The sequence below is a fragment of the Rhagoletis pomonella genome, unplaced genomic scaffold (genome assembly GCF_013731165.1).
Source record: "Rhagoletis pomonella isolate Grant_MI unplaced genomic scaffold, Rhpom_1.0 Rhpom_scaffold_00005, whole genome shotgun sequence".
Taxonomy (NCBI): domain Eukaryota; kingdom Metazoa; phylum Arthropoda; class Insecta; order Diptera; family Tephritidae; genus Rhagoletis; species Rhagoletis pomonella.
The window spans coordinates 81409004-81421808 of NW_023458559.1; the positions used below are offsets into that span (position 1 = coordinate 81409004).

A 12805-nucleotide genomic window follows, 5' to 3' on the forward strand; every position below is an offset into this window, starting at 1 on the left:
ACATAGATAATACCCGAAACAATAAAGTAGTGGTCTTCGATTAATAACATAGATACATAGTTATGTGTTGGTAATTAAATTTTATATTTATTCCATTGTACCTTTATTTAATCCTTTTTTGTTTTCCTCATTTTTTAGCGGTTGCAGATACAATGTATTTTGTGCCACCGCATTCATTGTGTTCATCTCTTTGACTATTTTATCACTAATTTGTTTTGCGGAGTTTGTCTACCACAGAAGCCCAGATGCCGACGAAGAGAATTCAATTGTAAAAGAATTGATAAGTTTTCTTTTATCGCCTTTCAAAGGTTAATAATATAATAAATAAATCGATATACAACGGTAAATAAACTACTACTATCGTATGTATATTATGCTTACTATATACATATATAAAATAGCGAAAAAGCTATGTATGTTTTGGATGGTATTTTTTTTAACCGACTTCCAAAAAAGGAGGAGGTTATCAGTTCGTCGGAATATTTTTTATTTTTTTTTAAATTTTTTAATTTTTTTTTTTTATGTATGTTACCGCATAACTTTGGACCACGTCAACCGATTTCGATAATTCTTGTTGCATCGGAAAGGTAGTATCTCAGAGGTGATCCCATACTAATCTGGTTAAGATCCGATAAGCGGATCATGAGATATATATATATATATATTTTTTTTTATATGAGAGTTGAAGTCGGTTTTTTTTTGCTAAAAATTACTTGTTTTATAGACAACAGCACTTATCAAGGCATGTTCAACAAGGTAGAAGTGACCAAAATGTATTCAACAAAGTGTGATTGAATTTGACATTGCTGTCAGAAGAACCATCCTATAAAGTCAAATTGAAAACATTTTGTATGAATTTTGAATCGATTGTTTATGTTTTTTGGCATAATAGTACCTTAAAAGAGAGCCTAACTGAGTTGTCAATCACACCTTGTTGAATACACCTTGGAAGTGACAAGCCATGCTGAAATTATAAACAGGTGAAGTATTAAAACAGCTCTCTCACTTTATTTTCTTAATTTTCTTGACATTCGGCTATCTCATAGAAATTTTTAAAGGCAAATTTTCAAATAATTCCTACATCTTATATATATATATAATTTCACCATGGTGACAACCTAATTCCTACATCTTATATATATATATATATAATTTCACCATGGTGACAACCCAGTTGAGCTATTTCCTTGATATGCAGTTTTTTTAGTTAATTCAATTTCAGTTTAGTAAGGTCCAAGTTTCAAGTAGCTTGATATTACCGTTGATTTTTTAGATTTTTTTTTTTATGTCGTTGCGCATTTTCTTCAATATACCACATGAATAAAATCGATTTTTGTACTGACTATTTTGAACAGTAAATTCCAGTTTGGCACCACTGTGCAACGGTTGTGTCGTGTGTAGTCAGCATCAGATTTTATATTCCTGAAATTCACAATAGGTGCCACTGTAGTTATTAAGGTATTTTTAGAATTGTTTTTGATCAGTAGTTTTGACAGCAAATAAAGACATATTTCATTGCTATATGTAACAAACTAGAAGTGGAAAATTTAAAAAGAATCTGTGAAATATAATAAAGCAAATAGTTGAAGAAACAAACAACTTCGAGGGCTATTATCTGCATCCAATGTGCAAGTATGTATAAACTTTTGGTATTTTGTATGTACATATGTATAAAAAAAAAATAAAAACATTTGGGGCATTGCTTACAAAGAGAGACATCTGCAATGTAAATCCCCTCTTTTATCGTTAAATCTTAGTATATATTGAACTTAAGCGGCTTACTTTGTAACAGCCTGGATTAGATTTCGCAAGTTAAAACATTTTTTGATCAATCACGTTTAAGCTTGCTTAGTGAAGTTGAACTAGAAACATCAAGTCAGATCGATCCCTAATAGGAGTTTCAAACGCACCCGGCGGTTACGGCTACACATACATATGTATGTACATATCGCACATCTAGATCTAAAGTGCGATCAACTAAAAAAGAAAAGAACTTATGGCGATTTTTTTGCGTAAATCAATTCATAGCACTTACATCCAATTAATGCGAAATTTTTTTTCTTCATAATTGTATACATTAACTTAATGCGCAGATTCAAGGCTTTTTACAAGCTTTTATTTAACTTCACTTGTATTTATGTATGTATGACCTGGAACTTTGCAATCAATATTTAACAAACTTCCCGATGAGCTACATACTTGAAACTTCAAACTTAGCTCATAACTCGAGGACAACGCAAATATAAAAGATGACTTAGTCCGCTAGGTGGCGCAGGAGTCGAGATATTTGTAAAAACCGCATTTATAGTCTGATGTGGTTCATATTTAGAACATAAAAAATTCTATCACGGGCATCAACAGTGCATAAGATGCAAGGTAGTACTTTAGACTACGCTGTTGTATACCTAGGATCAAAGATGTTCGCAAACGGTCAAGCTTAAGTCGCTCTTAGCAGAGCAAGATCGCTAGAAGGACTGCAGATAGAGGCATCGGATAACTCGAAACTGACTGGAAAGAAGCCATGCAATAACGATGCATTGAAAGAAATGGACAGAATGAGAAATATAGAGACAGTATAATATTAATTACAAGATTTCAAAAGACTAAAAAGTAGAAAATAAAATTATAGTTAAAAAACTAAAAACACGCTTTTATTACATCAGGAACTAAAAAGTATAAAATAATTTATAGATATAGCGATTCCGTTTAAGAAGAATAGGAATAATTTTCAGTGGGATATCTGTAAAAAAAAACTGCTACAAACCTTACAGTGGACTCTATTTTGACTATGACTACGAGCCAATCACTTTAATCCTATTTTTAACTAATTTAAAAAAGTTAAATTAAATCAAGTTGGGGAACTTCCTATTCTTCTTATTTTTTAAACTATCATTTTATTAATTAGTAATCTTAATGTTGACCATTTTGGCAAGGTAAATACAATGCGCACTTGCCTTTATTGACGCAAACATCCGCTAATAGCCGTCAAAATTCTTTTAAGTATTTCTGGTACACTATATATGAACATTAATTGCAAAGTGTCTACTAGTGTAATAAGGATATTTCTTCGTCAATATACTCGTAACCAGTGTTGCCGTTGTGCGACTAAAGGGGCAATTTGACCCTTTTTAAGCGCCAATACCCTTTTACCCGACTTTTTGAAAATTTTGACTTTTTGACCCTTTTCCAAAATTATGTGCGACTTTTGCCACTTTTCAGGGATTTTTTTTTTAGGAACTGTTAATAGAACCATGCTATTAAAAACTATTTCCTCTTGTAAATACAAAAAAAAATGCATCACTTAAAACTTTTAAGGGATTTGCAACTTTCTTCTTGCAGCAACTAGATTTATGTGTATGCTTGCAACCCTGTTTTGTGCAAATCTTGTCCCGCTATTTTCTTTTAAATTCGACAGATTTATTCTTTTACTAGTAAAGAAAAGCAAAAATTATATGGTGACCCTTTTTTCCGTCAATGACCCATTTTTTGCGACTTTCTGAAAATTCTCAACGTCAACACTGCTCGTAACATGATTAAAAACGACTTTTCTCAACTAGCACGGAACTCTTTCAAAACTTACCATTTAGATTTTGTATGTGGCTGGCATGTACTTTTTTCGTCTTGTTATTAATATTCCTTGCTCTCCAGTGCGTCGGCATTATCGAACATAAGGAAAGCGAAGATGTGTTGGGAGAGTTCTTCAAATATTTATCGGATGCAATTAAATCTAATATATAAGCACTGTGAGTACATGGGTAAATTTATGCGTGCATCCGTTTATATGTACATACATATGTATGTTATTTACCTACTTACTTACGTATTTGAATACTGGCGTAATGAAGCGAGTTCAAAATGTAGGTAAATATTTTTATAAACTGGTATGATTGATTTACCTCCAAGGATTGCGTTGATTATATTTCCGCTAAACTCGTTAAGGCTATTAACTCCTTAAAAAATGGTAGCCTAAACATCCTTTCCACTAACAACCTAAAATCAGAGCTACCTGTCGGCCAATGGAATAATTAAGTTTCGTACATACCACATACATACATATTTATTACGTATGCACATATTTTTTAGTGTTATAAAATGCGTCGAAACTAGCACTTAGCATCAGTGAGTTTATGGCTGAGATATATTCAGTTTCTAAGTACAAAGTCAAACGTCTCTTAAATTACCACTAGCCATGAATCATCGCCCAATACGCATTCTTCTTGCACAAAACGGCGATTTGAATCAAAGGGTCGCCTCCGGTGGGCCTCCAAACTTCATTGAAGCAGAACTGGGTGATGTCATTCAATTCGCTCTCGAACGATCGAACAATCCGCATATTCGAGTATTACCCAGTTCTAATAACTTCTTTGCAAGATCTTTAATTGGCCAAAGTGGAGAGATTTACTACTTCTGTCCTTGCCAATGTGGAATTGTCTATGACGTTGATTCGAATCCTTATCGGCCGATGTTCCTAGAACATAATGATCGGCAGGCTGACGTCGTGCGGTCTCTTTTGATGGAGCAAATTCAAAGTAATGGGGTTTCGTCAACAACTGCAAGTAGCAATGGAGTAATGCTTTCAAGTGTTACGACTATAATTATTAATCGACACAGGGCTATCCAATATAACGCAATAAGCAGTACGACTGATAACGAGGTGGAAGACGACGATTGGAGGACAATCAGCATCGATAGTTTGGAATGTGATTAAAGAAATGGTTGCCGGTCCTAGCATAAGTCACAACAAATTTTCGTATAAATAATGTAATATATAATTTAGTATGTACATATGTATTAATAAAAAATTGGAAAATCTCAGCCTTTAGGAATTTAATTTATCTATGTGTAGAAACAATACCTAATTTAAAACTTTTCATTTTTTTGTTCCTCTAAAGAAACTTATCTTCTTCTAAATACATGGAAAAAGTCTTTCTTTACAGCTCCTACGACTTTAGATCTTTAATTAAGTCTTAAAGATTAAACATAGATTTCGTATACATTACCAATTTACGAGAGGACTTATTTACTCTAATCCCACAATTCAGCATATCTTGTTACCATCAATGTAACGGACTAATTTTAAATTTTACCTGATAAGTTAGAAACCTTTTACACTTTCATAGAATTTCCTTACAGAGATATTCTAAAGCTAAATCTCGTATATTTTGAAATATGTCGTTGAATTTTCAAACTGGCGTTACGTGACACTCGTATAACAAAATGTAAAAAAAAAAAAATAATTGAAAAAGTCAAAATTTTAGAAAGGGGTTTCTGGAATTGCACAGCAAATAAATGGTCCCTTATTCAATAAAAAAATACAACTGCTAGCTATTTAAAGATACTTGCGCGCTGGCGTGACGTTACAAAAAACAGAAGTGGATCTTGACTTCGATGACAAAATTACAAAACTCTGCGAATTGGGCCAGACTATTTGTATAAAAGCTGTTGTAGCAATATTGGAAATATTTAGGGTTAATTTTCCAAGTTTTAAAATGTAAAAATCTAGTCTAGCTTTATGCTTAATCAGCTGAATTATCTGACGTGACGTTACTTGGCTTTACGTTACTAAAATTTCCATTGAAAAGGTTTTTATTAATATTGATCTTGAAAGAATTTTTAACGGTAAGAAAATGTCCATACGTTCATTTTATTTTGACATCAGCGCCACCAGCGGCTCAATTTTTAAGTGTCAACTAAATACGCCAAATATGAAACAAATCAGAGCATAAATACGATTTTTCAAAATATCTCGACACTGGCGCCACCTACCGAGACCATTCTTGGCGAACATTTTTCTGCATACATCACCAATATACTTATAATATAAAAAGCAGCCAAATCGGCCTATAAATAAGTAAGATATGGGACTTTTAATTTTTTTTTACGCCGTAGACTTTTCGCTGGAAACACTCATTTACCGAACAATTGTAAGAATATTTCTATGACTTCGTTGCGACTATTGTGAATAAATGAAGTAGTAAAATAAGGAAAACTGATTTTTTATACTAAAATACAAAACAAATGGCAAGCCGCCAAACGATGTGTGATTAACTTTGTAAAGCATCGTGAAAAGGGGTCGTTTTTTCATATAGCTCTTAAAATGTATCTGCCCTTTAAATAGAAAATTTTGATATCAAAAAAATTGTTTGAAGGGCAGATAAACTTTAAAAGCTACTCGTGAAAGCGGCCGTAAGTCTCATGCGAGGCAACTGCCTTAGCAAATCCAGTGCGACTCATGAGGATAAAAATAGGTATTCCTGGACTACCAAATACATTGCCTAGGCAATAGACTTTTGATGAGGCTTTGGTGCTATTTATAGATCCTGGTTTACATCTGTTCTGCTTTCTTCGAGTTATATAGAGAAGCAAAAACGCACGGTCTGATGGTGACTTAGGACAAAGCGTCTCGGCACCCACGTCACTGTTGACAGTTACAAGTCTGAAAAAGTAGCCGGCTTCGTTCATTTAGGAACCAGCATAAACTCCAATTAAACTGTCAGCCTTGCAATCCCACGGATTGCCAGCAAGTGCTACTTTAAGGCCAGTATGCAGCTCTCAAGAAAACGGTCAAGAGAAAATTCCCATTATTTCGTGTGTGTCCATGATTCAATAATACAAGGTTCGATAAACTGACAGTTGTCTCTCTCGCACCGCTCCCTTAGCAGTGGCACCGTGTTGCTTCTTTGCACATTTACATGGAAACAGTGTAGCTTTGGTGTGATATAGAGGTATGAGCGTTTGTGCAATATGTTTATTTGTATATGCATATGAAGCATATTTAACTGTTGAAAACATAAACTGTTTTTAAATGGGATGTTTACATCAATCTCATAGTAGTCTTATTTTAATTTTGAGTCATTTGGCATTTTTTATACAGCTAAATAGCACATAAATTACGTAATTTACATAGATACATCAATATTACGTTCAAAATTTCGTTTAAAATGCTAGATTTCCTGCAAAAACATTAGAATTTGCAAAAGGAATTTCACTACTAATTGCCTACTTTGCGTACTTTTCTACTACCATTTTCGCACCAAGAGATTTCATTCTCCCCTTTTCTCCGTCCTTCGTAAATGCAACCTTTTGTAAGGGAGTGTCAAACCGCAGCTGTCAATAATTATCTAACCTTGTATTATTGAATCATGGTGTGTGTCCAAGGAATTTTGACATCTGATACTTCACAGCCTGTTGTCTCGCTCTTTCCTCAAGAAATAATGGAACGGGCATATATTTCTGTTGCAAACCTGGGTTGCCTTGTGCTATTTTTTCACAAAAAACTTTAGAAAACCGTAGTAGAAAGCGTAGCAAATTCCATTAAGTACTGCGTACTGCCCTAAGGAAATTTGACCCAAGAAAATTTCTTAGCAACTTCTTGTAGGTCATTTTATATGGAGATTTTGATTTTCTTGCGAGCTGCATACTAAACTTTAGGCTGAAAGACTTAGGGGTCTTTGTGCGTTGGCGATGGCGAATACCGTAAACGATTTAACGATGAGCTCTATTAGCTTTACAACCAAATCCTGAAAATCTGACAGGTAAAGGAGCAGACTAATTAGCCAATGTACAATTAATTTTTAACGCAGATGTTTCGTTCACTAGGCAATTTAAAATCGTTAGATAGTAAAATGCCAACTAGAAAAAATTGTATGGGCGTTTCTGAGTGGGCCTGTTAGAGTTTGACTACCACGCATCGGTACTAAATACTGTTTGGGCATTATTCGATGATTAGGAGCGTAAACATCGAATTTTCACGGATGGTTATCTTTGGTAGTTCCCAGAATAATGAGTAAATGCACTTATGTAATTAAAACATACGTTTATATTTGTACCATGTATGTATCTATGTAGCATTGATTCGTTGGAATGGGCAAACACTTATATTGAGTGTTAAGAATTGTACGCTTCAATCGATATCGATAACTAAAGTGCACACTTACAAACAAAACCTAGTACTTCACGATAACGGAATTTGGTTAAACCACCTGTTGCTTTTAAGTATGTGTGGATATTTGTCATATCGTACTAAACACATTAGTTAACCCATATACTGGCAAGTGGTATCATAGGCAAAAGTTAAATAAACGTTCCCCTCTGCTAGTTGAATCCAATGCGCTGTTTTAAAAAAGCCAGGAAAAGTTTATATTTCGATACCGCTTAATACGGGAATCCGTCTACGTGCAGGCAATTATGTGCGTCATTAATGCATGGGCATACATAAATGTGGACTTTTGACAAACTAACTTCTGTGCTTTCTGTAGTTCGGAATTTAGAGTAAAATATTCAAAACTTTCACATTTTTATTAAAATTTCTCTAAGAAAGTACTTTGAACTACAATTAATGATTTAAATATTATATTAGAAGTCAATGAATTTTTACTTTGGAGAGGAAATTACCTCACGGAGTGCAGTTGTTTTGTACATACCGAGCCCTAACCGCCAAAATACCGTCAGCAACATATTTTTCAAAATGTTCTTTTTAATGCAGAAATGCATCTAGATGGTCTAGGAATATTTCTGCATCAAAATGAAAATTTTGAAAAAAATGTCGCTTACGTTATTTTGGCGGTATGGGCTCAATATTATGTATGCATTTCCAAAGCAAGCCATAATAGAAGCTGACAGATTGAAGCTCAACTAATTCTTCATAATCTTTTCAATATTTTTTATATGCATTTTACTGCGTTCCTGGGTTAAAAAAAAACGATAGAAATTCACTCATGATAACAGTTAGTTTTATCTTTTATTCATACAATTGAGAGGTTAAACTCAATATTAGATCAATGATGTATTAATAGTTTGCGATAACTAGTTAGTTATTTGCAATATTTTTTGCCGTAGATATAATCACAAATTTTATGGGATTCATCCACTAGTTGCGTTTTGTGATTGGTAACGAAATACGGTTCTCTTTTGAAACCCGAATGTGACACAAAAAATAACTTCGGCCATTATTATTTATTATTTTTATCGTATTATCGAACAGAAGAACTACGAAATTTAATAATTTCAGCTGTCTAACTAGAATTGCGTATTACAGCTGACCTTGACAATAATCAAAGTAATTATAACCGGACTTTGGCGCCGCAGTAAATCTTTAAATCCAATTGTACAAGATGTGCATGGCTTTGTGGGAGTGTATCAAATGTCCAGCAAAGGTTGTGTGTTGGTAAGTTGTTGTTAACGTATTTTGAAGAAAACTAAGAAGTTCTTATTAAAGATATATCTAGTAAAATCTACATATGTATGTATTAGCTCACCCAATCTATATAATATATTCTACTGTATATAATATATTCTAATATATATTCATGTGTATATATATTTTACATATCATGTATCACATTAATTTTATAAAAGCAATTTTTTGTATGTAGATCTGTTTTTGGATTATAACATACGTGAACGTACTCCTTATCTCGTTCAGTTTATACGACTGACGAATCACGTAATTTTCTTTCGTATGGTTTTCGATCCATGAACGGATGTTACGATTCGAGCCCAGGTTTTACTATTCTTTTATGAAACCTTTGAGTATTCCTTCTCCCGGCGGGTGTTTCATCCCTTTAGGCGGCAGAAACCTCTCGCAGAAATACCTCGTTCTATACAAAAATAGTAGTGTGAGGATCGTCTCCTAGCTGCCAATATGCAAAGACTCTTTGTGTGTCGCGAGGAAGTAAGTACTTAGTCTTGACCTCGCTCACCGCTAAACTAACCTCTTTTGAGTTTTTTAAAAGCTCCATCCCTCTCAGTTCTTCGTTAAAGCCTTTGAACCGCTCAGCAGGCATTACATATGTATATCGGTTCCACCGAGCTTTGTTGGTTTTAAGTTGCATTACTGAAGATCTTACCTCGTTTTGGCTGAGTGGAATGATGTAACGATCGCCGCTATACAACGTTCTGGGTTATTGTTTATCGCAAGTGTAGTGTGCGCATCTGTTACTAGATTTCAATCTGCGTCAATGCATCAATCAGCACCATTTTGAAACCATTCGATTGCTGCCTTATTCGTGAGCGACTTTTCGGCCCCGTTTTCGCTGCCACAACTTTTTAAGATGGTTTTTAATTGTGTTTTTTTTTTTTTTTATAACATGCTAAACATTAGTACATAATACAATTTTAAATTAAAATTAAAATTATAATTATTAAAAATAAAAGAGCTAATCATATGTATTTAATAACTTTTTTTTGTTCACCCTTTTTACAGCTGTTTTTCTTGCGCGTTGAATGTGCTTTTTGGCATACTTTGTTCCGTTGTTGGATTAGTTATCATTATTGGACTGATTGTATACTTCACGGTGTTTTACAACAACGATAGTCCCAGTAGCAGTGAACAAAAATTGCAGGAAGTCATCACCGCAGCGCCGTTAACGTTTCGCGGTTATTTCAAGCAACAACAATGACAAATTTGAATTTTAGTAAATGCTTTTTGTTAAAATAACTATTTTATATTTCTAATAACTATGATATATGTAGTTTTTTTTAAATTTAGTAATAAATGAAACCGCTTACGATATAAATGAACATCACTATATGTACTTAAATATTTTCCATATTGATCATAGTGGTTATCCGGTAATGCCGCCGACTCGGCCAAGGAGAACTCCCTTAAATTTATGATATTCCCCGAAATCGATTTTCATTTGTTTAAAATACTTCATTCGGAGCTGAGGCGAGATGTAATTTGTGAATTGGCGACCTCAAATCAGCAAGTATCCAAGGTTCTTCTTAATCAACCTGACCATCACTGTATTAATTTAAGAAGAGATAATCAAATTCGATGTACACCTTTTTCTGCCGGATGTGAGCTAAAAGAGTGTGCTGATCAGGCTTGCCATTTTAGATTTTCAACAAGATTTAGCTTTTTTGTTTGGGTTTAGTAGTCTGGAAAATTTTTAATTTTTAAAACTCTTTAGTCACTTTCAGCTCCTTCTTCTTAAGAAAAAGCACCCCTTAAAATGTTAAATGTTTTCGAGTACTCAGAAGCTCAAAAAATAAATATATCGCACATGCTTGTATTCCCCCCAACTTTCCCTCGTCAGAAAAGCTCAAGCTTTCTGAAGCTTCGACTTTATCCGATCATCACGTGGGTAGACGGGTACCAATGAGCTTTCTCGCCACTTACATCTCTAGGAATGAGCGAACAGGGAAGCAGTAATTGCAAGCTGACAGAGGTGCCGGTGGAGGATTCTCTTATGCAGAGCGCTCTCCATTTAATTTAGGGTTACAGGTTACTGTAGTGTATTCCAGGTAGAGGTAGAGGCAGGGAATTTCAATGCGGGTGAGTTGACCAAAAAAGTTGATTTCGCCGGGTAAATAGCGAGAGGGAGCACTTTCTCTTTGGTGAGTGTATTGTCAGGATTTTGTCCGACTAATATTCGCGTGATGGGACTAAATATCACACCAGATATTCATGTCGCAGCTGTCTAGAGAAAGATGAAGTGGAGTTATCTCAACATTTCCTCCCAAGCGGCAGGAAGTACAATTACAACAATTCGTAACCGTCTAAAAATTATCTTTTTTTGGGAAAAGGTGTACAACTTTTGTGGGGCATGAAATTTGCTACAAAAAAGTTCTGTGAGCAAATGCCGTCCGACCAACAGCTTTTGAGCTATAAAGCTGGAAGGATAAATGTTAGTAGTAATTTACATCAAATGTTTTTAAGACGATATTTATTATTCTTAAATTAGAAATCAACTTACAATAAATACTATGAAACTATTAAACAAAAAATGTATATATTTCCCGTGTTATTTATAAGGCAGATCGAATTTTTGAAGGAGCTAAGCCAGTGATGCACTTACATTTTTTTTTTCAAATGTCACCACTTTTTATTTTCGATGAAGTATCCGATTTTCAGGTAGCACCCTAATATACATACATACACTCAAATGTAGCTATTGATAAATGTCAGCGTGTTTTCCACGCTTCTAAGAATTGTGTTGTTTAGGTTAAGTCATTTGCATCTTTAACGGAGTCCTTTAATTAACAGCCTTATAATTATACTACCTGCTCCACGTAACTTCATTATTGAGCGTACATAAGGATTCAAGTTCGTCTCAATAATAACATACATACATATGTATGTACATATGTACATACATGCTTACTTTTGTAGCGCTATAAAATGTACTCAAACGTACCCCTTGCCATCAGTCACTCTATGATTTATTGAACTTCAAGTACCATAAGTCGGCAATCCTTTAATCAAATAAACATTATGAATCGCTGTATTCGAATTTTTTTGAGACTAAATGCGGCTAGCAATCGATATTGCGGCAGTGACCAACTTCCCAAATTAATTGCAGCTGAATTTCGTGGGATCATTCAATTTTCTGTTGAGTTATCAAACAATCCGCAAATGGTGTTACCGAGTCCAGTACTCTCAGCGAGATCTTTAGTCGGCCAAAATGGAGAAATATATTACTTGTGTCCTTGTGAATGTGGTTTTATATATGACATGCAGTCGAATGCTTATCGGCCAGTATTCATAGACAATGTAAGTGAACAACAACAAATGGTGCGATCCAGCAATAAAGACCTATGGCAATGTAATGTGATTTCGTCAACAACTGAGAGTTCCAACGTTTTAATGCATCCCCGCCACGAAGGAATTAGAGCTACTAATCATCAACACAGCATTATTCAATGTGACACTATAAGCAGTACTGCTGATGATGGCGATGATTGCGAATATTGGGGAACCCTCAGTATCGGTAGTGAAGAATGCTATAAGTGAGCGCCGCCAGCACATGGCATAATTATAAGAAAGTAGTTGTAGATTAATTTTGTAATGTATGAACACATA

General features: G+C 34.3%; 4 protein-coding genes across 5 annotated transcripts in view; 2 read left to right on the plus strand and 2 right to left on the minus strand.

Annotated features, from left to right (window-relative positions):
• The window catches only part of LOC118739670, a 339105-nt gene that overhangs the window by 155349 nt on the left and 170951 nt on the right, over window positions 1–12805 (minus strand). The gene's annotated exons all lie outside the window — the stretch shown is intronic.
• LOC118739680 (short transmembrane mitochondrial protein 1-like) overlaps window positions 1–12805 on the plus strand; it is a 397003-nt gene that overhangs the window by 125934 nt on the left and 258264 nt on the right. The gene's annotated exons all lie outside the window — the stretch shown is intronic.
• LOC118739672 (ER membrane protein complex subunit 4-like) overlaps window positions 1–12805 on the minus strand; it is a 394927-nt gene that overhangs the window by 123361 nt on the left and 258761 nt on the right. The gene's annotated exons all lie outside the window — the stretch shown is intronic.
• Window positions 8990–10457, plus strand: LOC118739685 (protein midgut expression 1-like). Its single transcript, XM_036471160.1, has 2 exons — window positions 8990–9166; window positions 10205–10457. Exons 1-2 carry the CDS (start codon window positions 9114–9116, stop codon window positions 10398–10400), a joined length of 249 nt encoding a protein of 82 aa, XP_036327053.1. The 5' UTR covers window positions 8990–9113; the 3' UTR covers window positions 10401–10457.